At 47.9% G+C, this 24,726-nt stretch overlaps 1 protein-coding gene across 3 annotated transcripts in view; it reads right to left on the bottom strand.

The window, feature by feature from the left end:
• SH3TC1 (SH3 domain and tetratricopeptide repeats 1) overlaps positions 1–20,093 on the bottom strand; it is a 74,779-nt gene extending 54,686 nt beyond the window's left edge. For 2 of the 3 annotated variants that reach the window (XM_040419156.1, XM_040419157.1), the window contains exons 1-3: positions 19,952–20,093; positions 15,363–15,672; positions 10,556–10,648 (exon numbers count right to left, since the gene is read on the bottom strand). In XM_040419156.1, the coding sequence (XP_040275090.1) occupies positions 10,556–10,648; positions 15,363–15,621 (352 nt within the window). In that variant the 5' untranslated portion in view covers positions 15,622–15,672; positions 19,952–20,093. The remainder of the gene's footprint in view (positions 1–10,555; positions 10,649–15,362; positions 15,673–19,951) is intronic. The other variant, XM_040419158.1, reaches the window with a different exon arrangement.
• Between the last annotated feature and the right edge of the window lie 4,633 nt (positions 20,094–24,726).

Below are 24,726 nucleotides of genomic sequence, written 5' to 3'. Positions count from 1 at the left end.
CGTCTAGGCGGGCCCCGAAAAGGCGGGAACCCGCAAAAGGTAGCCCCGCCAAGGAACGTTTGGAGGCAGCGTCCGCTTTCCAAACCTTCAGCCAGTGTTCCCTCCTGACGGAAACGGCCAGGGCGGAGGAGCGTGCTATAAGGGCTCCCGCATCAAGGGAGGCCTCACAAACAAAATTTCCAGCCCGAACAATAAGCTGGGCCAAGGAACGTAGGTCCTGGATGGGGACGTCCGAGTCCAACTCCTGCTCCAGCTGCAGCTGCATACCCCAAGCAGAGATTGCTTTACCCGCCCAGGCAGAGGCAAAAACCGGTCTGAGGGCAGAACCGGAGGCAGCAAAAATGCCCTTGGAAAGGGACTCCATACGACGGTCCTCCGCTGACTGAAGAGAGGACCCGTCGGGAACAGGAATGGCCGTGGTCTTTGACAGACGGGCCACAGGGGGGTCCACCTTGGGTGGGAACGACCAGGTGGCCACGACATCGGCTGGAAAAGGATAGCAAATATCCAGCTTCTTGGGATTGACAAAACGGGCGTCCGGGCGAGCCCAAGCCTTAGACACCACGGAAGAGAAATCAGAGTGGATTGGAAAGACTTTGGAGGCCTGCTTGGGTCTGATAAAGGAGACGCTAGCTGCGTCAGAGCTAGGGGGGTCATCTTGCACTTTAAAGGTGTCACGAATATCAGAGATGAGTTGACCCATCGCTGAGGCTAGCTTGGACGGCAGGGCCGAGTCCATTTCCAAATCCGAAGCCGCCAATTCACCTTCAGAGGGCGAATCCTTTGGAGAGGAGAGGCCCGTCTGAGTGCGCACGCGTGGCGGAGAGAGAGAGGCATCCGAGGAGGAGGCGCGCTCTACTCTAAAACGCTTCTGAGAGTGCCTAGCTCGGGAAGGGTCACTAAGAGAGGGTGAACCCGCCGCAGCGGCAGAAGCGGTGGACCCGGAGGGTGCGACAGTAAGAGTGGCATCCTGCGGGGTAGGCGGCCTGTCTATTAGGCGGCCCACGACATGGGTGAGGCTTTCCACGGCCTGGGACAGGGATCTAGCCCAGTCAGGCGGGTCAGAGGAAGCAGGGAGCGACACAGCAGGCGACTGAGGCTGCGGTGGAGCCCGGCATGCAGGACAGTGCGGATCAGACTGCCCCCGGGGAAAGGGTTCCCTACAAGCGGTACAGGCATGGTACCAAGGCTTGGCGGCTGCAGAAGGGTCTGACATGGTGAAAAAAATGTTGCACTTAAAGGGGGAGACCCCAGAGAAAAAACGGAACACGGATTACACCCAGGCAGCAGCACTGGTGGCACGGAGGGGGTTAACAGTCCTACCAGACCCGCGGACAGCGCAAGCGGCAGTAGTGAGGGCAGCAGACTGAAGGAGGCTGTGGAGGAGTGGCAGCAGGCACGGAGGGTGACTCCTGAGGAAAGATGAAGAGCTTCAGGATCGGACGGCAGCAGAGGATTCCACGCAGCACTAGAGATGTGCTGCCCGACGAAGCAGGAAGCAGCGGAGCGCATGTGGGGAAGCTCCGCCCCCCCGCCGCGCTGAAGGAGAAGGCAGAGCCGCGCGCGTGCGGCAAAATGATTTAACCCCCAAAAAAGATGAAGTGCCGGCCAAGCTAAAATGGCGCCGTTCGCGCCAAGTACGCGGCCCCCGCCGCGCCTGGATGAGGCAGACGGCCTCCTGCCCACAGCCGTCCCCCTGATGCCCTGCCGCTGGAGAAGACCGAAGTCCCCCCAAAGGATGCCCGGTAAGTTGCCGGCCCTGTTATGCCCATAAGAGCCCCCAAGAGAAAATGTGTCCCTGAAAAGGGGCACCGAACCTCCCAGCTGGGATGGTAGGGAATGCGGGGAGGCGGTCTAACTGAAGATCCCCCTCACCATTAAGGTGCCCCCAATGAAAATGTGCCCCTGAAAGGGAGAGGGGGGGAGGGGGGGGGGGGGTTGGGGGGAGGATGATGGATGGAAAACGCTCGTGGGTCGTAGCAGCGGTGGGAGGGAGGGAAAGGGGGAGGCTGGAGCAGCCACTCTCACCATCCGCTGTCTTCACCCTCAATCCATCCAGCAGGGTCGCCCCTTCAGCTACTGGCACCGCAGTGGCAGGAAGCCGGGGGAGGGACTTGGCGTGCGGGGCGACCCTTGAGCTGGCGGGACGCAGGGGAGCGAGGCTGCCCTGGTCCACCTTGTCTTCTGTGGGGGAGGCGGCAGTGCGGAATTACCGGCACTGGCGCAACTCAACCCCGGGAGAAACAGAGGGGTCTAGTGCGCCTCTGTTGTCCCTGCAAGTAGAAAAAAAAACGAATTAAAAACAACAAATAACGCAAAAAATAAAAAATTATAGGAAAGCGACCCTGCCTAAGCAGGGAGTCTTGCCTCCTTGGACACTAAGCAAAAAACTGGCAGTCTCTCTCTCCAGGCTGAGGGTATAGCTGATGGAGGAGGGGCTTACAGCTTTCACTTAGTGTCACGCCTCCTAGGGAGCAAAGCTATACCCATGGTTTCCTGTGTCCCCCAAGGAAAATGGGCGAGAAAGAAGGACTTGACAGGCTCAGAAAAGTCAAAAATAGTGAGATATCTTGCAGAGGGATACAGCACTCTTAAAATTGCAAAGCTTCTGAAGCGTGATCATCGAACAATCAAGCGTTTCATTCAAAATAGTCAACAGGGTCGCAAGAAGCGTGTGGAAAAACCAAGGCGCAAAATAACTGCCCATGAACTGAGAAAAGTCAAGCGTGCAGCTGCCAAGATGCCACTTGCCACCAGTTTGGCCATATTTCAGAGCTGCAACATCACTGGAGTGCCCAAAAGCACAAGGTGTGCAATACTCAGAGACATGGCCAAGGTAAAAGGCTGAAAGACGACCACCACTGAACAAGACACACAAGCTGAAACGTCAAGACTGGGCCAAGAAATATCTCAAGACTGATTTTTCTAAGGTTTTATGGACTGATGAAATGAGAGTGAGTCTTGATGGGCCAGATGGATGGGCCCGTGGCTGCATTGGTAAAGGGCAGAGAGCTCCAGTCCGACTCAGACGCCAGCAAGGTGGAGGTGGAGTACTGGTATCATCAAAGATGAGCTTGTGGGGCCTTTTCGGGTTGAGGATGGAGTTAAGCTCAACTCCCAGTCCTACTGCCAGTTTCTAGAAGACACCTTCTTCAAGCAGTGGTACAGGAAGAAGTCTGCATCCTTCAAGAAAAACATGATTTTCATGCAGGACAATGCTCCATCACACGCGTCCAAGTACTCCACAGCGTGGCTGGCAAGAAAGGGTATAAAAGAAGAAAATCTAATGACATGGCCTCCTTGTTCACCTGATCTGAACCCCATTGAGAACCTGTGGTCCATCATCAAATGTGAGATTTACAAGGAGGGAAAACAGTACACCTCTCTGCACAGTGTCTGGGAGGCTGTGGTTGCTGCAGCACGCAATGTTGATGGTGAACAGATCAAAACACTGACAGAATCCATGGATGGCAGGCTTTTGAGTGTCCTTGCAAAGAAAGGTGGCTATATTGGTCACTGATTTGTTTTTGTTTTGTTTTTGAATGTCAGAAATGTATATTTGTGAATGTTGAGATGTTATATTGGTTTCACTGGTAAAAATAAATAATTGAAATGGGTATATATTTGTTTTTTGTTAAGTTGCCTAATAATTATGCACAGTAATAGTCACCTGCACACACAGATATCCCCCTAAAAAAGCTAAAACTAAAAACAAACTAAAAACTACTTCCAAAAATATTCAGCTTTGATATTAATGAGTTTTTTGGGTTCATTGAGAACATGGTTGTTGTTCAATAATAAAATTAATCCTCAAAAATACAACTTGCCTAATAATTCTGCACTCCCTGTATAAGAAGGTGACACCATAGTAGGATGGGGCCCTCCTCAAGATTTTATATTGATTTCCAGGAGCTTCAAGTTACTTCTCCAAATGTTTGGTGGTGTCTTAGCTGCTAAGACCTGACCAGAATGCTTCTCATTTCCCGTTCTTAATGTGGAGAAGGTTGTGCATGCACAGAAATGTCCGCTCGAGGGACCCCTTCACAGGATGAAACTGGAGAAGCAGGTCCTGGAAAAATGGAAGTACCGTTTTTGAGGTTTTAAAAAAAAAAAAAAAAGTACGGGTGAAATGATTATACCTCTATATTAATATTAGAAGACACCACATCCCCATATTAATTAACAGAGCCCGGAAGAGAACCCCTAAATTAATTTATGACCCCAGAAGAGACATCCTTAATACATTCAGACCTCCAAGATCACACCCCGGACCTCCTATATTCATTTTAGACCACCATAGCATCAGGGTTGCCAACCGTCTAGAAATTTCTGGACAGTCCGTAAAAATAGGTAACTTTTTTCCTGTGTTCGTGAAGAAAAAAGACGTGTCCGTGATTTTTTTTGAGGCTGGTGTTACTTGACTGGATTATTTTGGTGGTGATTATCATCATTTTACAACGCTCAGTAAATGCTGATAATGAGTTCTTATCAGTATAATGAGCTATGGACCTGTATTACTTATAATCTATACCATTTATTATGGTTTTCCAATTTGTCCATAAAAAATGTTAGCTGTCCGCGATTCTGGGATAAGTTGTCTAGAAAAAAGAAAAATTCTGGTTGGCAGCACTGCATAGCATGGCATTAGGTTATTAAACAATATGGATACACTGCGTGCCTGGATACAATTCTCCGTGTTGTGTACGGGCTACTCACATAAGGCTACTTTCACACTTACGGCAGAGGATCTCAATACTGGAAAAAACTTTTCCGTTTAGTCCTCATGCATAGGGACGAGCGAACAGGTGGAAGTTCGGGTTCGCCGGGTTCGGCCGAACTTCGGCTCAAAGTTCGGGTTCGGGACCCGAACTTTGGGACACTAAAATGCCTGTAAAATAGTCATAGTAAGGGCTAGAGGGCTGTAAAAGGAAGCAAAATGGGGGTAAGAGCAAGACAGTTGTGGATAGGGAAATGACATAAAATAACATAGAATAGAGAAAAATAAAAAAATAATAATCTTGAACTAGGAGGCCGAGATGAAAGTGGAGTAGGAGGTTGAGGAGGCGGTGGACGTGGTGTAGGTAGAAGCGGTGGTAGAGGAGAAGGAGATAACCAACACTGTTTTTGTTGTTTTTCAATTTTAATTTTTTTTAATTTTTTTTAATTTTTTTCCCTTTCTTTTAATTTTAATTTTCTTAGAGATTTGGGAAGACCACAAAACATTGGGAAATAGAAAAGAGAAAGTGTACTGGAGTATAAGAATGGCTGGGTGCGGCCGGTATACTTGGCTACTCAGCACAAGGTACGGACAAATCCTGAGGGATCCAAGCCTGGGTTCATTTTAATGAACGTGAGCTTGTCCACGTCGGCTGTGGACAGGCGGCTGCGCTTTTCTATGATGACGCCCCCTGCCCTGCTAGACACACGTTCAGACAATACACTGGCTGCAGGGCAGGCCAGCACCTCCAAGGGGTAAAGGGCAAGCTCAGGCCATGTGCCCAATTTGGAGACCCAGAAGTTGAATGGGGCAGACCAATCAGTCAGTATGTGTAGCTGTGTGCACACATACTGCTCCACCATGTTGGTGAAATGCTGCTTCCTGCTAAGACGTTCCATATCAGCTGGTGGTGCTGGTTGTTGTGGAGTGCTGACAAAGATTTTCCACATTTCGGCCATGCTAACCCTGCCTTCTGAGGTGCTGGTGGTGCCCCAGCTGCGTTGGTGACCTCTTCCTCGTCCTCTGCCTTCGCCTTGTGCTTCCACTGTGCCCCCGCTGACAGGTGGGAATGCAATCAGCAGCGGATATACCAGCATGCACTTGTACTCGCGCATTTTCCGATTACGCTCCAGTGACGGAATTAAGGACGGTACGTTGTCCTTGTAAAGGGGATCCAGCAGGGTGGCCACCCAGAAATCAGCACAAGTTAGAATGTGGGCAACTTGGTGGTCATTACACAGACACTGCAGCATGTAGTCGCTCATGTGTGCCAGGCTGCCCAGAGGCAACGACAAGCTGTCCTCTGTGGGAGGTGTATCGTCTGTGTCCTCTGTATCCCCCCATCCACGCACCAGTGATGCCCTTGAGCTGTTTTGGGTGCCACCCTGCTGTGTACATGGTTCCTCCTCATCCTCCACCTCGTCATCCTCCAGAACTGTGCCCTGGCTGGACAGTTGTGTACCTGTGTACCTGTTGATGCAGGAACCCACCCTCCAAGCCACTTGTGAATGACTGGCCTGATAACCATGGAGATGACCCCTCTTCCTCCTCCTCTTCCTCCTGTGCCACATCCTCTTCCATCATCACCCGAAGTGTTTTCTCAAGGAGGCATAGAAGTGGGATAGTAACGCTGAGGACTGCGTCATCGGCACTGACCATGTTGGTGGAGTACTCGAAAAAGCGCAACATGGCACATACGTCCCACATGGAGGCCCACTCGTTGGTGGTGAAGTGGTGCTGATCCGCAGTGCCACTGACCCGTGCGTGCTGCAGCTGAAACTCCACTATCGCCTGCTGCTGCTCGCACAGTCTGTCCAGCATGTGCAAGGTGGAGTTTCACCTTGTGGGTACGTCGCATATGAGGCGGTGAGCGGGAAGGCCGAAGTTACGCTGCAGCGCAGACAGGCGAGCAGTAGCAGGGTGAGAACGCCGAAAGCGTGCACAGATGGCCCACACTTTCTGCAGCAGCTCTGACATGTCGGGGTAATTTTGCACCACCAAATTCAGCACATGCGCCAGGCAAGGGATGTGCGTCAAACCGGCTAGGCCCAGAGCTGCTATGAGATTTCGCCCATTATTGCACACCACCAGGCCGGGCTTGAGGCTCACCGGCAGCAACCACTCATCGGTCTGTTGTTCAAGGCCCGTCCACAGCTCCTGCGCGGTGTGGGTTTTTTCCCCCAAACAGATGAGTTTCATAACTGCCTGCTGTCGTTTACCCCTGGCTGTGCTGAAGTTAGTGGTGAAGGTGGGAAACAAGAGGGAAACAGAAAAGTCCTTCAATCCTCAGTGGCGGAAAGACATGCGTCAAACTGCTATCCGCCTCAGGCCCAGCCGCCACTGCATTTACCCAGTGTGCTGTTATGGAGATATAACGTCCCTGCCTGTGCTTACTGGTCCACGTATCCGTAGTCAGGTGCACCTTGCCACAGATGGCGTTGCGCAGTGCACACCTGATTTTGTCCCCTACTTGGTTGTTCAGGGCGGGGATGGCTCGCCTGTAAAAGTAGTGGCGGCTGCAAACCGCGTACTGTGGGACAGCCACCGCCATAAGTTTTTTAATAGTCTCCATCTCCACCAGACTGAATGACAGCATTTCAAAGGCCAGGAATTTTGAAATGCTGGCATTCAGGGCCAGGGATCGCGGGTGGGTAGGGGGGTCCTTCCTCTTCCTCTCCAGTGTTTTGGGGATGGACAGCTGAACGCTTCCATGGGACAGTGTGGAGATGCTTGGTGACGGAGTTGGCGTTCCTGCCACATCCTCTGTTTGCGGGGTGGCAGGTACCACTGTCACTCCAGAGGGGGAGGAAGAGGCCGAGACTGCAGCAGAAGAGGAAGCAGGGGGAGCCTGAGACCTTTCTTGGTTTTTGAGGTGTTTACTCCACTGCAGCTCGTGCTTTGCACTTAAATGCCTGGTCATGCAGGTTGTGCTCAGGTTGAGAACGTTTATGCCTCGCTTCAGTCTCTGATTGCACAGCGTGAAAACCACTCGGGTCTTGTCGTCAGCACATTGTCTGAAGGACTGCCACGCCAGGAAACTTGAAGCTGGCTTTGGTGTGCTCAGTCCCTGGGTGCAGTGGGCAGTAGCAGGCATACTGGCTAGGGGACAACCACTCTGCGTTCGCACCCTGCTCCCGCTCCCCTGCTGGCGCTGTGTGACCACCACCTCTTCCTCCGAACTGCACATGTCACTCGCATGACCTTGATTCCATGTGGGGTCTAGGCAGGGATGTAACGATCGCGGTCGCAGAGGGTGTGACCACGACCGGGCCCGCAGCCCCGCAACTTGCCGCAAGTGATTTTATGGCCAGTCCGGGCACCTGTGCCTAGCCGGTAGCGCCCCACCCCCACCGATACCCTCTTCGGTGCTGCGTCTCTTGCTCAGATGATCCTGCGAGACCCGTGACGTCACACAAGTCACAGCAGCCAAAATCCTTGTACTGGACGGAGAAGGTGAGCGCGTGCGGCAGGCGGAAAGTCCAGACATTGCGGGTGAGAGAGGGCCCGGTGCAGCAGAGCCGGGAGCAGCAGCCAAGCAGCCCATGCAAGCCCCATCCCGACAGCCCAAGCAGCCAGACTCGATCCGGCTCATTCAGTCCCTCCCTCCCCAGTGATCTGCAGCAGCTGCACATTATCCTGATATGCTGTAAGACCTGCCCCTGGGCTGAGCTCAGCCTGCACCCGCCGCACCCCCTGCACCCCGAGCCCCTGTGTTGTTCACCCCCAGACCCCTGTGAAGTGCACCCCCTACACCCCCAGCCCCTGAGCTGTGCACCCCCTGCAGCCCCTGTCCTGTGCACCCCCAGCCCCTGTGCGTCCCATGCACCCCAGACCCTGTGCGTTCCCCTCAGGGGCAAAAAATGAAATATATACAGAGGGGGCAGAAAATGGAATATATACAGTGTGCAAAATGATATTTATACACAGAGGGGGAAAAAATTAAATGTATACAGGGGCAAAATTGAATATATACAGAGGAGGCAAAATAAAATATGTACGGTGAGAGAGAGTTTTCCACTTTTTAACTTTACCTTTACATGTGGAGTACCCTCCGCTGATGCTGCCAGAATTTTCTTTTCTTGAAAGATCCCTCGTCTGCCCCGCTGTGATCCCCCAAAGTTTTGGCAACCAATATGTTAATACCGAGCATCGGTACAGGGAGGAATTCAAACCTATAGTGGTCGGGGGTTAGGGGGCGGGCCCAATTCAAAGTTTGCCCTGAGGCCCATAGAACTCTAGTTATGCCACTGGGTCTAGGACCTAATCATCCTCCACATCATCTTCCACCCACTCTTTACCCTTGCCCTCCTTGTCGGTCTGTACACTGCGGAAAGCCGCAGCAGTTGGCACCTGTGTTTCGTCATCATCCGAGACGTGCTGTGGTGGTCTTCCCATGTACTCATCCTGAAACATAAGTGGTTGGACACCGGTGCACTCAATCTCTTCCACTTCTGGGGCAGGGCTAGGTGGATGGCCCACGGAAACCCCGCCAGCAGAGTCATCCAAAAGCAGAAGAGACTGCTCCATGACTTGGGGCTCAGACTGCTTGCCTGATTTGCAAGGGGGTGAGGTGAAAGACAGATGCCCATGGGCTGCAGGTGCCAACTCTGATCTTTCAGCAGGAGACTGGGTGGGAGACAATGTAAAGGAACTGGAGGCACTGTCAGCAACCCAATCTACTATCGCCTGTACTTGTTCTGGTCTCACCATTCGTACATTGGTATTTGGGTCTACAAAATAATGCTAAACGTCCTGTCGCCTACTGGCACCTGAGGAAAGTGTTTCATTTGGGCGTGTAGCTGGCACAGATCAACCACGTCCTCTCCCTGCAACAGGAGCTCCATTAACCCCAGCAGCACCACGACCGGGGCCTTATTTGATGCTCTCCTCATTCTTTGAGGTCACCCACTTAACTAACAGACGGATTAACTATATTAATTTCCCTGTCATGGATGCAGTGCAGGTGTACCTCACACCAAAAATTGGGTATATGTCACCCACCGAACTAACAGACAGATTAACTATTATATTTCTGTGTCAGGGGTACAAAGTTGGTGTATTGCACCCACAAAAAAAATCGCTATAGGTCACCCACAGAACAAATAGCCAGATGAGATTCCTAACTCTCTCCCTCACTTCAGCTGCCTGCTTCCTGTCCCTGCACTACTCAGAGCTGATCGGTGGTGCTACACGTGATCCAGCTTTTATAGAGGCTGGGTCACATGATGCTCCGGCCAATCACAGCCATGCCATTACTAGGCATGGCTGTGATGGCTTCTAAGTGCCCACAGCTTAAAAGCTTGTTGATTGGCTGCCCTGCAGCCTTTCATTTCAACAAGCTTTATTAAATGCCCGAACCCGAACTTTTCCGGCAAAGTTCCGGTCCGGGTACCCAAAACTGTAAAGTTCGTTACGGACCCGAACTTTACAGTTCAGGTTCGCGCAACACTACTCATGCATTCTGAATGGAAAGAGATCTGTTCAGGAAGGATCAGGATCTTAATTCTGGAATTAACAACGCAAGTGTGAAAGTAGCCTAAGTGTATTACCCGTCCATATTACCTGTGTGTGCCATGGCCTAAAACCAAGTTTAACTGACCCAAACTCACAGGATCCAAGATCTTCATGACGCTGTGCGTTCAGGTAAGTTAAACCCACATGAATGATATGTACGCTTGGGTGAATAGCTCCCTAGGTAGTTACATTTGGAGCAGCGGCTCAGTCAGTGGTAGCTCTCTGGTAACTACTACTCTCACCATTACCTGTCATATCAAGTTGTAGTTTTCCAGAAACCGTGCAATCACAGTATAGAATTCTACATTTTTAGAAGGGCTTTACCTGACAAAAAGGTTTCCGTTTGATCAGGGGTTTTTTCAGACCTTTCTTTCAAGCAGTCATTAACGTGAATAAAATCTGGAAGTGAAGAGGAAGCTGTAAAGAAACATGTTAGACTTGGTAAGACGTCTTTATATACAGTATGTGAATATTCTATGCACGGAATTTTTGTATCGGGATATCATTTTTTAAAGTCACTCCGTGTATTCCACTTCCGATCCTGGCTTTTTAACTTCTAAGAGAACAACACAGCTGTCAAACTGTCATCCCAATTCTACATCTACTATTATCACAGTTACCATTCAGATAACATCTTCCCCTCACAGCGGCAATACACTGACAATGGATTACCCATCTATATAAAAGGTCTTATCGTTTGTGCTAACTGCTACTGGAGGGGAATATTTTAGTATTTTATTTTTCACAGGGGGGGGGGGGACAGGCAAAATTTCTAAAATAAAATTTCCTTTCTACAGTTTTAAAAAATTGCCTTTTTCTGTTGGAAGTGTCACAACATGTACCTGCTGAGCAGTGGAAGTAAATGAAGGATTTGTCCTACACACTTATCAGGAGTGCCCATAAGTGCTACTGCTGTGACTGTATACATTTAAAAGGGTTTTCTGAGACTTCTATCCTCAGGTCATCAGTATATGATCGGTGGGGGTCCAATACCCGGGAACCCACCAATCAGCTTTTTGAGAAGACACCAGTGCTCCTGTGAGCGCCGCAGCCTTCACCGCGCTCACCAAGCACAGCGCCGTACATTGTATAGTGGCTGTGCTTGGTATTACGCTCAGCCCCATTTACTTGAATGGGGCTGAGCTGCGCCTAGGCCATGTGACCGATGACCGTGACATCACTGGCCTAGGCAAAACTGCGAGAAGGACGCAACACTACTGTGAGCACCTGTGTCTTCCCAAACAGCTGATCATGGGTGTCCCGGGTGTCGGACCCCCACCAATCACATACTGATGACCTCTCCAGAGGATAGCTTATCAGTATGAAAATCTCGGAAAACCCCTTTAGGCCTCGTTCACATTTCCGTTTTTCACTGATGTGTGCTGTCCTCATTTTCCACGGACAGCACACGTACCCATTGATTTAAATGTGTCTGTTCACATTTCAGTTTGACGGGGATGTGCACTACTTTGATCTGTGATGCGGACCAAGCACGCTCAGAAACTCCCTGACACACATCCGTGTTGTGTCCATTTTTCATTGAAGACTAATAGGAGATTCTTTGGAAATCAATTTTCAGCTGAGCAACGTCAGTGAGTTATGGATGACACACGGATGGTAAAAACGGACAAGCAGACCCACAACGGATCTATCACGGACATCTTCACGGATGAAACACGTACGTTTTTTTTAACGGATGTTACACTGACACGGAAATGTGAACGAGGCCTTAGGACTCATGCACACGACCTTATGTATTTTGCAGTCTGCAAAACACGGATCCGCAAAAAAAACGGACGACATCTGTGTGACAGCCGAGTTGCATCAGTTTTTAGGCCGGATCCATTGTAACAATCCCTGTCCTTGTTCGCAAAACGGACAAGAATAGGATATGTTAAAAAACTTTCCGTAACGGACATGCGGACATACAGAAACCGAATGCACATGGAGTTATTTTCTTATTATTTTTTTGTGGACCCATTGAAATGAATGGTTCCGCATACGGACCTGTAAAAAAACGGAACGGAAACGGATAAGAATACGTTCATGTGCACGAGCCCTTAAGCAGAGTTCTCACCAACATTGTGTGATATAAGACCACACCACTGCTCAACATCTTACCCTATCAACAAGTTTGCAACAGTTCCAATACTAGGAGATTTCAGCTGTAAAGCCGGTAGAATTGTGAATGCAGCTCTGGAGCATAATACAGGCTTCAACTCAGGAGCAGTACAAGCAATACAATTTATTTGCACAATTTATTTACAAAGTTGCTCAACTCTTTATACAGTTGCATTTGTCAGGTTCAAAGGTGAACATCTGCTTTAAACACATTAATAATGAAGCTCAAGAGGATACACACAAAGACTGTCCCTTTAAGCCCCAGAGTGAGCATTTCTATGAGAAGTAGAAAAGTTCTGTATGATACAGTGAACCTGAGCAGATGTCCTATAGTCTGGCAGCCATGAAAAGTCTGCTGTTCTTCAATCTGCCCTACCTGCACAGCCTATACAGATGTTTACATCCCCCGGCCACCTAACCATGAGCAGACGGGCTCCGTTATTCACTTTAAAGAATGTAAAAAAAAAATGCATTCCAACAATTTACCCGAAATCACGGGTGGATTTCTGGACTGAAAGATCCTAGTATATGTACTATTACAGAAGCTTAAAGGGGTATTCTGGTAGTTACAAGTTATCGCCTATCCAAAGGATAGGGGATAACTATTAGGTCGGTGGGGGTCCTATTGCCGATCACGAGAACATACCCTATAAAGGCCCCCTGAAATGAACGGAGTGGCCGGTCGCACATGCTCCATTCATTTCTATAGGAGTTCCGGATATAGCCGAGTACAGCGCTCACCCATCTCCGGAATGACCATGGAAATGAAAGGATCGGCTGCACACATGCCTGAACGGCCGCTCCTCCATTCTTTTCATGGGGGCTGCAGGGTGTACGGGGCCCCGGTTCTTGTGAACAGTATGGGTCCTAGTCGTAGGACCCCCACCAATCTAATAGTTAGGATAGGGGATAACTTGTAACAACCAGAATACCCCTTTAATCGAGTGGCTTTTAGTTAACTGCCCAGGTATCTAACAGGTGAATAGTAGTGTACTGAGGAGTATATACAGTATACACAGTATTATTACTGTACCTGCAGCAGTATCTGATCGTGTCTGTCAGTGTCTATATAGAAACAGATCGGTGTATGTATTGTGTTTGTTTTTTTACATTAAACTTTAACAACATGACAACAAAACCACGAGACAGGCAGCCATTTTACAACATCACCTACAAACAAGTGTCCATTTTTCAAATCGCCTACAGACAGGCAGTCATGAAAATACACACAATAATGTAGATACTGCAATAACCACAATAAAAATGATGTATCACATTTATTAAGACCAGCATTTTAGACACCGCTCTTAATAAAGCCCTAAACTTGTGGTGCATCTGCTGAAGTTATGAAGAGGAGCATCCAGCTCCAGTTCTAAATCTAAGAACACTGTAACAGCAGCTGCTTACCACCGCGGTCCCGGGCGCCGTGCTCAGCGGTGATCTGTGGCCAGAGCTTCCCATTCACCGCTGCAGCTCTGGGCTCTGTTTGTGTAGGTGCTGTGGTTCTGCTCCACAGTTTCATCTCAGCCCTGGCCACAGCAGGCTTGCTGCTGTTTTTTTGCAGCACTTCCATAAGGGCCAGCACGCATCACTTCCTGGGTTTTATGGGTTAGGTCATGTGACCTCACTGACCAATCCTAGCCCTCATGTGCATATCTAAGTGGCTCAGCATCCTTCCCAGATGCCTCAGTGTCAAGGTTCTTGTGCTCTGCTTAGGTGCCTGATAACCACTTGTGTTCCTGACTTGTACCTGGATTCTATAACTTGTCTGATCCCTGCCAGCTTGACTTGACTCTTCTGTTGCTGACCCAGATTGCTTGACCTGTGCCGCCTGCCCTGACCTTTTGCCTGTCTGACTACGCCTCTGCCTCATCCTTTGGTCCTGCACTGTTGCTCCTGGTAACGACTATGCCTGTACGTCTGGGGTACCTCCTGGACCAGCTGCCTCGTGTACCTATCCTCCTCAAGAGGTAGCGACCTAGTGTTTCCCTTGGGAAAGTCTATCCCCACCATCAGGGGTACTGTGAAGAATCGAGGGATTCACTTAGACAATGCCCTTAGAGGAGGTAGGACACGTGGCACAGTTGGTTCCCACCTGCTGCTTCGTGACCACTTCCGAGCTGTCTTACATTTAGACCTTTTTTCTACGCCTAAAACAGGAGTAGAAAATGGTGAATGAGACGGGCCTGCCGACCCCTCTCCTTCCCCACCACGCCCACTTATTAATATCTGGTGTGAGCGGGGTGAAGTCGCAGATAGCGGCACAATGGTTTAATTTAGGTGTATTTCACCATCATAAATGACCTGCCATGATTCCAACACTAGTCTTATTGCCCTGACCCAGCACATACTTTATATGTCATCTAAGGCTAGTTTCACACTAGCGGCAGTCTTCTCTGGCAGGCTGTTCCGGTGGGTGAACAGCCTGCCGGATCCGTGCTGCTGCTAGTGCACGAGTGCCGCCGGAGGTCCGCTCCGGCCCCTTTGACTATATTGGGGGCGGGCCGGAGTTCCGGCGGCAGCACGGCAAACATGCCGAGAGGTGGCCAGAATAAAACTACGACATGTTTACCATGCTGCCGCCGGAACTCCGGCCAGCCCCCAATGTAGTCAATGGGGCCGGAGTGGACTTCCGGCGGCACACGTGCACTAGCGGCAGCACGGATCCGGCAGGCTGTTCACCTGCTGGAACGGCCTGCCATAGAAGACTGCCGCTAGTGTGAAACTAGCCTTATACTGCTGCTTGCTGAATGTCAGGGGTTATATGATGTGAAGTGTCACATGACTGATGCCATGTTTCAGTTAGGCTATGGGCACATTATACAGGACTGTTACACGGATTATACCATTCTACTACATATAGGGAGGGTCAACCTCCTGATATAAAAGGTAGGCATGCAGAATTTTAAATACATGTATAATAGAAAATTGTACGATTTCCTATTATATGAACAAATAAGAAAAAATTGAAAAAGGAGTACCCCTTTAAGTATAAAGCCCCTTCTCTTACCATTGGGTCCTAGGGAAGATATGACCTTTTTCATAGAAGCAACAATGGATCTCGAGCTGTGGGCCGCCTCTGTGAGTCCAGACACCTGATTCTCTCCATTGTCGTGTTCTTCTAAATGCTCTGGGCTCTTATCTTCTGATGATGATTGGTTTGCAGGTTCCACCATTGGTTCTACGTCCTCTGAATCATCTTCTTCAATTGGGTGAAGTTGATGAACCTTGTTACAGGTGGAAACGACTTCTACACCAATGGGCTCCATCCTCTAGTCTGTCCTTATGATATTTGCATTGTAATAACACTCCAGTCTGGCCTGTAAAGTTAAAATCATGAAATATTTCTCAAAATAATGAACTTTATAGGAAAACAGCATATGATATAGATCATTAGACTACAATCGATACCAAGTCAATGACTACGAGTAACATGCACTACAGAAAAGGTCACTAACTGCTTATTATGTCAATAGTTCTCTTTTCTCCCACAATCACTGAAACATGTCACACGCTATGGAACCCGCAGGTCCAGAAATTGCACAGATGATGTCATCATAAGCTATGAGCACATACAATTTCAGACCTATGGGATATTTGTAGGTCTTTGCCCCAATCTCAACGTTCCCCAACAGCCGGAAACATCCCTATCAGAGCAGATTTTGAAGACCCTCACTTCCGTTACGGTACATTTCTTGGCAAGTTTACAATACACTTTAGTCACTTTTTGTTCCTTGCATGCAGGATACTTTACACGTACTGTACATGCTGCCATGTCCTAAGGTCCTGTAACACAGGCAGATGGGTGGTACGATGCCAAACGAAGACAGAAGTCACTTGTGTTCTTTTCTACTATACCTGACCAGCTATCAGCTATTATGACTGACCGACTCGGCTCTGCTAAACCTGCTCTTCTATACATGACATACTCAGTGCGGCTACACCTGGCACTCTCTTTTGATGCAATTTTATCTCACTGATATCAATAGTACTAATAACATTCCGATAGAGACAATTCAATACTAGTAAGATTCCTATACAGACAGTAGTAGTAAGATTCCTATAGAGAAAGTACTAGTAACATTCAAATAGAGACAGTAACATTCATATAGAGACAGTAATAGCAACATTCATATAGACAGTACTAGTAATATTCCTATAGAGACAGTACTAGTAACATTCCTATAGAGACAGTAATAGTAAAAAATTTCTAGAGACAATATTAGTACCATTCCTATACAGACAGTACTAGTAACATTCCTATAGAGAAAGTACTAGTAACATTCTTATAGAGCCAGTACTAGTAATATTCCTATAGCAACAGCACTAGTAATATTCCTATAGAGACAGCACTAGTTCGTAACATTCCTATAGAGACTGTACTATAAACATTCCTATGGAGACAGTCCTAAAATACTAACATTCCTATAGAGACAGTACTAGTAACATTCCTATAGAGACAGGAATGTTACTAGTACTGTCTCTATAGGAATATTACTAGTTCTGTCTCTATAGGAATATTACTGTAGTTCTGTCTCTATAGGAATGTTACTAGTACTGTCTCTATAGGAATGTTACTAGTACTGTCGCTATAGGAATATTACTAGTTCTGTCTCTATAGGAATGTTACTAGTACTTTATAGGAATGTTACTAGTACTGTCGCTATAGGAATATTACTAGTTCTGTCTCTATAGGAATGTTGTGGAGTGCCGGAGGTTGCTGACCCCTGTCCTACGGTACGTCCACACAGTCAGTGTTCCCGGTGCAGTTTTAGAAGCCAAAATCAGGAGTGGATCATAAAAGGAGGGAGAAAGTATAAATGATGGGTACGACTTTTTTTGGCTTCCAAAACTGCATCAGGAAACCTGACGGTGTGAACGTACTTTTATAATTTATCCCTTTACTTCTAGTGATATTACATGATGTTTTTGTGGTTTTTACATACATGCAGTCACCATAGTTTCGGGATCCATTGACTGGCCGCCCCCTCCTACGTACCCCCGATCATGTCGGCAGCTTATTTTCGGGGCACCTTCTGGCATTAGGTACAAAGTAAAAGAAATAGAAAGTACGGACACGTCGCCACATATTAATCTCCCCCAGCGCCGCGCTGCTAATGTTTTCTTCTCGGGGTTACTCTTTAACTCGTGTGTTTGCTTTTCAGTAACAGGCGGCAGGACAATTAATAAGTCAGATATATTGCGTTAGATCATTTATTGGGAACGGAAATGTGTTGTTTTTTTTTGGAAATAAACCCAATTACTGGATTCCAGATAATCTGATTGTAGTAAAGAGAAGTTACAGCACTACAGGCGGTCATTGAGATAATGGGAGCCGGAGTTTATACTGCCCACACCCCGCTTCTGGTTCCCCGCCTACCATGGTTACCATGGCGACACATGTATATTATACCGACGGAAGGGGCGAGGTTGACCATGTAGTTGGTTGTCAGATTGTACTCAATGGGGGAGATTTATCCAAACCGGTGTATAGGAAAACTGGTCTGGTTGCCCATAGCAACCAATCAGATTCCACCTTTCATTTTCTAAAGCAGTCATCTCATGATCTGTAATTGGTAGGATTACAAGTAAACCTGCTGGATTATCTTAATTCGGTGCATTATCCCAGTGCCCAGGAGCAACAGTCCAATGACAAAGTCAGCTCTCCTACATCTGCATCTATAATACTTAAAAGGAATGTTTTAAAGTGAAGCCTCCTTTATCAGACAGACGTCAGTAGAGGTCCTAATTCAGTGACATAGAACAAAGACATATTCAGCTCTGCTACATCTCCATCTAAAACAATTTAAGAGGAAAGTTTTAAGGTACGTCTCATTTATCATAGAGAGACTGTCAGTAGATGTCCAAATTCAGTGATTTATCACCGTGCACAATGGCAAAGTCAGTCTGCAATAGAACAATGACATATTCAGCACTGCTACATCGATCAATACTATTTAAAAGGAGTTTTTTAAAGTGTGTCTTATTTGTCATACGGGGACGTCAGGATTTATCTCAATTCAGTTATTTATCACAGTGCAAAAGAGAAACAGAGCAATGACAAAGTCAGCTCTGCTACATCTGTACCAATAATGTCTCATCACGTCACAGAGCAGGGATCAGCAACCTCGGACACTCCAGCTGTTCTGAAACTACAACTCCCAGAATCCTTACTTCTATGGGAATTGCAAGAACAGCCAACTACATGTGCATGCTGGGAGTTGTAGTTTCACAGCCGCTGGAGTGCCAAAGGTTGCTGATCCCTGTCATAGAGAGATGTCAGGAGTTTTGATCAGCGGTGTTGAGACCCTCTCACTGGGCATGACAGTCGCGGCTCATGCACACGACCGTATGTATTTTGCGGTCCGCAAAAAACGGATCCACCAAAAATACGGATGACGTCCATGTGCATTCCATATTTTGCGTAACGGAACAGCTGGCCCCTAATAGAACAGTATTATCCTTGTGCATAAGGCCTCCTGCACACAAACGTGTGCTTTCCGTTGCCGTATTGCGGACCGCATTTGCAGATCCGCAGTACACGGGCACCGTCCCGTGTGCATTCCGCATCACGGATGCGAACCCATTCACTTCAATGGATCTGCAAATCCGGAGATGTGGAATGGTGAGGAACGGAAGCACGGAACGGAACCCTACGGGAGCACTACGGAGTGCTTCCGTGGGGTTTCGTCCCGTACTTCCGTTCCGCAAAAAGATAGGACATGGTCTATCTTTTTGTGGAATAGCCGGATCGCGGACCCATTTAAGTGAATGGGTCCGCGATCCGATGTGGATGCCCAACGGACAGTGTTCGTGCATTGCGGCCCGCAGGAGGCCTAAGGCGGACAATAAGGGTCCATTCACACGTCCGCAATTCTGTTCCGCATTTTGCGGAACGGAATTGCGGACCCATTCATTTCTATGGGGCCGCACGATCCGCACTTCCGGGTCCGCAATTCCGTTCCCGAAAAAAATAGAACATGTCCTATTCCTGTCCGCAATTGCAGACAAGATTAGGCATTTTCTATGAAGTTTTGGCGATGTGTGCTCCGCAAAATGCGGAACGCACATCGTTGATGTCTGTGTTTTGCGGATCCATGGATCCGCAAAACACACACTGACGTGTGAATGGACCCTAATAGGACATTTCCTATTTTTTTGCGCAACGGAAATACGGACATACGGAAACGGAATGCACACGGAGTAACTTCCTTTTGTTTTGCGGACCCATTGAAGTGAATTATTCCGCATACGGTCCGCAAAAAAACCTGAAGAAAATCCGTTTGTGTGCATGAGCCCTCAGTCTGGTGGTGTTCTCAGAAACCGAAATCTGCCGAACGCAACTTCTTAAAGTGACAGTTACACTTTAAAACCCAAAACAGAACAATACCCTATTATACTGTGCACATAGGTTACATTGTTGCCAGTCATGATAGCGCAGAGTAAAGAGGATATAATATGCTTACCTTACCTGCAGTCCTGTGTAAAATCGAAACATACAATGGCACGACACACCCAAGTCTGTTACATCTGACCAACTCAGCTCTGCTTCATCCCTATTTACAAATGTCCATTTTATATATATATATAATCTCTTACCTCTGCTGCTCTGCGCCGGCTCTCAGGAACAGACTGCCAAGCATGAGAGCAGCTCCCGGCTCAGCGCTGCGCACAGGACTGCAGGAACTGCCCTGATACATCCCTTCCTGTGTGACCTCTCTACCTTTCCTGTTGACTGAACTACCCAGAGCTCGGCTCGGACTCTCTGAACTAACAAACAGTTGACCATTAACAGTTTATCCAGATGACCATGGCTTTCGTACAAGAATTATTCTGTATATTGTGAAATGGCAGACTGACCCCAGCGCTGGGCAGGATCCCAGTGTACAGCTTGTACTGGAATGTAGTCGTACCCAGTGCGCTGTGGAACCAGTACTAGAGCTGTCTCCTCTACTGGCATGTCTGTTGTAGTAACTACTTGCCTTCCCCTTGTAATAACTGTTCTGCAGCATCTATTCTTATGATTCCTCTATTATTCCTACTAGAAGTTATTAATGAATTGCTAGCAGTTTGCAGTGAAGGTCCAGCTAGGTGTTTACAGCTGCACAGTCTGATACTATCCCATCAGGACTGTCAGACTGTGCAGGGAACCCCCCCCCCCCCCCCACTGGTAACACCCAGCTGGACCTTTATTGCAAACTGCAGGCAATTCATTCAGAACTTCTAGCAGGAATAATAAAGAAATGGCACAATATAGAGTCATAAGAATAGATGCTCCAGAATTCTTATTACATGGGGGATGCAAGTAGTTACTAAAACAGACAGGTCAGGTGAGGCGACAGGTCCTGTTTAAAGGGGATGTCTCTTCAAGACAACTACTGGACACCGCAGATGGGGGTCCCTCCAATCGGTGCCCTCTCTATGAGCCAGAGTGTAAGGGCAGCTCCTGTGCTGACGGACCCTGTGTCGCCAGTTCATTAGAATGACGGATTCAATTTCAGGAGACTAAACAACCCCTTAGGAGTTCTATGCTTTGCACAATCCCTACTTGTTAGGGGGAGGTAGTCTTGGGCTCTGGAGGACAGGTGGTCTTGGGCTCTGGGGGAGGGGTGGCTTTGGGCTCTGAGGGAGAAGCAGTCTTGGGCTCTGGAGGAGAGGTGGTCTTGGGATTTCGGGGTGAGGTGGTCTTGGGCTCTGGGGGAGAGGCGCTCTTGGGCTCTGGAGGAGAGGGGGTCTTGGGCTCTGGAGGAGAGGCGGTCTGGGGGAGAGGCGGTCTTGGGCTCTGGGGGAGAGGCGGTCTTGGGCTCTGGAGGAGAGGCGGTCTTGGGCTCTGGGGGAGAGGCGGTCTTGGGCTCTGGAGGAGAGGCGGTCTTGGGCTCTGGGGGAGAGGCGGTCTTGGGCTCTGGAGGAGAGGCGCTCTGGAGGAGAGGCGGTCTTGGGCTCTGGAGGAGAGGCGCTCTGGGGGAGAGGCGCTCTTGGGCTCTGGAGGAGAGGTGGTCTTGGGCTCTGGAGGAGAGGCGCTCTGGGGGAGAGGCGCTCTTGGGCTCTGGAGGAGAGGTGGTCTTGGGCTCTGGAGGAGACGCGCTCTTGGGCTCTGGGGGAGAGGCGAGCTTCGGCTCCTTGAACCATTGGTGATGCCCATCTGGGCACTTTGATCCAATTTGCATAACAACCAAAGTTCATTTTCCGGCGTTTTAAAGGATCCCTATCCCAGACAGTGGTATAGTTTTATTCATGTTGTCCGGCACTTCACAGCATTGCCATCAATCACATACAGTAAAAGTAGGTGACAGATTTCCTTTAAATGAAGGTGCTTGTGTACATAGAATAGTGATCAATATACCCCTGTGAAGATGGGACTAGAAATCCGCAGGATTGATTTGCACACACAGGTATGAGTCAGCTCCGGTTACACAGACGCATTTGTCACAGGTACAGGGCTGACAGTCAGTTTATGAACCCTTTAGAATGTTCTGCATTTTGCAAGAAAACCCAATAAATCCCCACAGTACCTTATTATTGTGCTATGTTCTCTTTTCTCTCAGCTTTCTCTTCCTCGGTTTTAGTACTGTTCTTACAGTTTAGTGCACCCTTTGAATGCCATGACAAACCTATATGCAATAAGCTCCTATACTGCCCCTAGTGGTGGCCTTAGGCAACAATACTTGTATCACTTCTTGTGTGAATAGAAGCAGGGGATTGGGAGCTTTGTAACAGAAAGCTATCTCTGTAATGATATCTTATGAAAATCATTACAAACTTTCTGCACGCAAATGCATTAGTTATTTTCCAACTGCAGTAATAAGTTCCAATTTTTCAGAGGAGCCAAAACTTTCAGATTTCATAAACATTTTTCAATTTCCACTACCTCAACGTTTCCCTTTGGGGAAAAGAAAGTAATAGTACATATAGTAAAGGGCAAAATCCTCTCTTCCTCCATGATGCTGCCAGGTTTTGCCACCCAAGACAGAAGTTCTAGGTGTCTGTTTCCCTTCCACACCCTTTAAATGAATCTTGGACCAATACTCGACTCCTTGTAGATCCTCAGGGGAAGGCACAGGTTCTTACCGGCCAATAGGAAAAGGAATGAGAACAACGAGGAAGAAGGAGCAACCCTTTGCTCCAAAGGTCCCATGGCAGGGGGATGGCCTGCCACTATGCTATGTGCACCTCGTTATGGTACCGATGCCATGTTGTGCTCAGCAGTAGAGTTTGTTTGAAGGGATTTCCTGACTCATCAGATGCCAGACTGCAGGAGTTTTATTGAAGATGATTAAACTGTTGACCTATCATTCACACAACAATGATGGCATTTGATAAAATGCTTAAAATACCTATTCCATCTCTTACAATGCACCAAGAAATTCTGCAAGATCATGACTTTTTTTTATCAGTCATCTCGATTCTGCAAATCATGAACATCCAGAAATTGTTCTCAAAGCTTCTAACTCAGCAAATAAACCACGTGGTTCCTGAAAAGGTTTTTTTAATCCTGGAAATGTCTTGGTCCTTCCATAAACAGGAAAGGAAGTCATCCCTGTCACATTCCTCTGGTGATCAGCAGGTTACAAAACGTAAGCCATAGAACTATCGGGAGAGAAAACTGAAGACTTTTATCCAATTAATGTGGACATTGATGTGGATGGAGATCTTACATCTATACAATGATAACAGTGCATCTTATCATGGGACTCCAAGAGTCTTCATATAGTGGATGGAGGCCCTTTGGCAAATAAAATAAATAAATCTGGAGGTAGGGGCAAAATTTCAGTTTTTGTAAAAGGAAACAGTAACAAATGGGAGCCGGCCTGGCCATGATGTCTTCAAAAGTTCTGCACTTTTAGTTGTGGTTTTGCTGTCATTTTGTGTCTAGCACCTTTGCTAAAGTCTCAGCAAAAAATGCTCCATTTTTTCTGTGATCAATTGGAGGCATAAATGCAATGTGCAAAGATACACAGGACTGGGTCCAAAAAAGGGGTTCTGCCTCTGGTGGAGGCACCTAACCCACCTGAGAGGTGCCCTCACTACAATCTGGGCCTGGTTCTCATGAAGATCTAGGTCAGGGATGCTCAACCTGCAGCCCTCCAGCTGTTGCAAAACTACAACTCCCAGCATGCCTGGACAGCCTACAACTATTAGGGCATGCTGGGAGTTGTAGTTTTGCAACAGCTGGAGGGCCGCAGGTTGAGCATCCCTGATCTAGGTTGTATAGCTGCAGCGGCATTTCCGCAGCCCAGGAGTAGAGGATAGGAGTGATTCACATCACAGCGGCAATCCTCACACCGATGCTCTCTAGGGCCATGGCAGTGCTAGGAGGGCAAACCCATTCTTCCCTGGGGGCACACCCTCATGTATGGGCTCCTGCCTGGCCATCGTAGTTGAGTTGCCCTTGGTGGCATGAGTTTGGTGCAGGTGCAAGGCAGGAGTGTGGAAGCAGATAAAGTGGCCAGTGAATGGTGGTGGAGTCAGTAACAGACCAGATGTAGAAAAGTCAAAGAAAACAAGTCTATCTTTACTACAGTGCAGAATAGGAGTTGTTGTACATCAACTATATATACAGTACAGACCAAAAGTTTGGACACACCTTCTCATTCAAAGAGTTTTCTTTATTTTCATGACTATGAAGGCATCAAAACTATGAATTAACACATGTGGAATTATATACATAACAAACAGGTGTGAAACAACAGAAAATATGTCATATTCTAGGTTCTTCAAAGTAGCCACCTTTTGCTTTGATTACTGCTTTGCACACTCTTGGCATTCTCTTGATGAGCTTCAAGAGGTAGTCCCCTGAAATGGTCTTCCAACAGTCTTGAAGGAGTTCCCAGAGATGCTTAGCACTTGTTGGGCCTTTTGCCTTCACTCTGCGGTCCAGCTCACCCCAAACCATCTCGATTGGGTTCAGGTCCGGTGACTGTGGAGGCCAGGTCATCTGGTGCAGCACCCCATCACTCTCCTTCATGGTCAAATAGCCCTTACTTTCAAAGTTTTCCCAATTTTTCGGCTGACTGACTGACCTTCATTTCTTAAAGTAATGATGGCCACTTGTTTTTCTTTACTTAGCTGCTTTTTTCTTGCCATAATACAAATTCTAACAGTCTATTCAGTAGGACTATCAGCTGTGTATCCACCTGACTTCTCCTCAACGCAACTGATGGTCCCAACCCCATTTATAAGGCAAGAAATCCCACTTATTAAACCTGACAGGGCACACCTGTGAAGTGAAAACTATTTCAGGGGACTACCTCTTGAAGCTCATCAAGAGAATGCCAAGAGTGTGCAAAGCAGTAATCAAAGCAAAAGGTAGCTACTTTGAAGAACCTAGAATATGACATATTTTCAGTTGTTTCACACTTTTTTGTTATGTATAT

Source organism: Bufo bufo, chromosome 2 (assembly GCF_905171765.1).
Source record: "Bufo bufo chromosome 2, aBufBuf1.1, whole genome shotgun sequence".
Classification (NCBI taxonomy): domain Eukaryota; kingdom Metazoa; phylum Chordata; class Amphibia; order Anura; family Bufonidae; genus Bufo; species Bufo bufo.
Note: the sequence above shows the minus strand (reverse complement) of the source record. Positions and strands in the feature narration are given on the sequence as shown.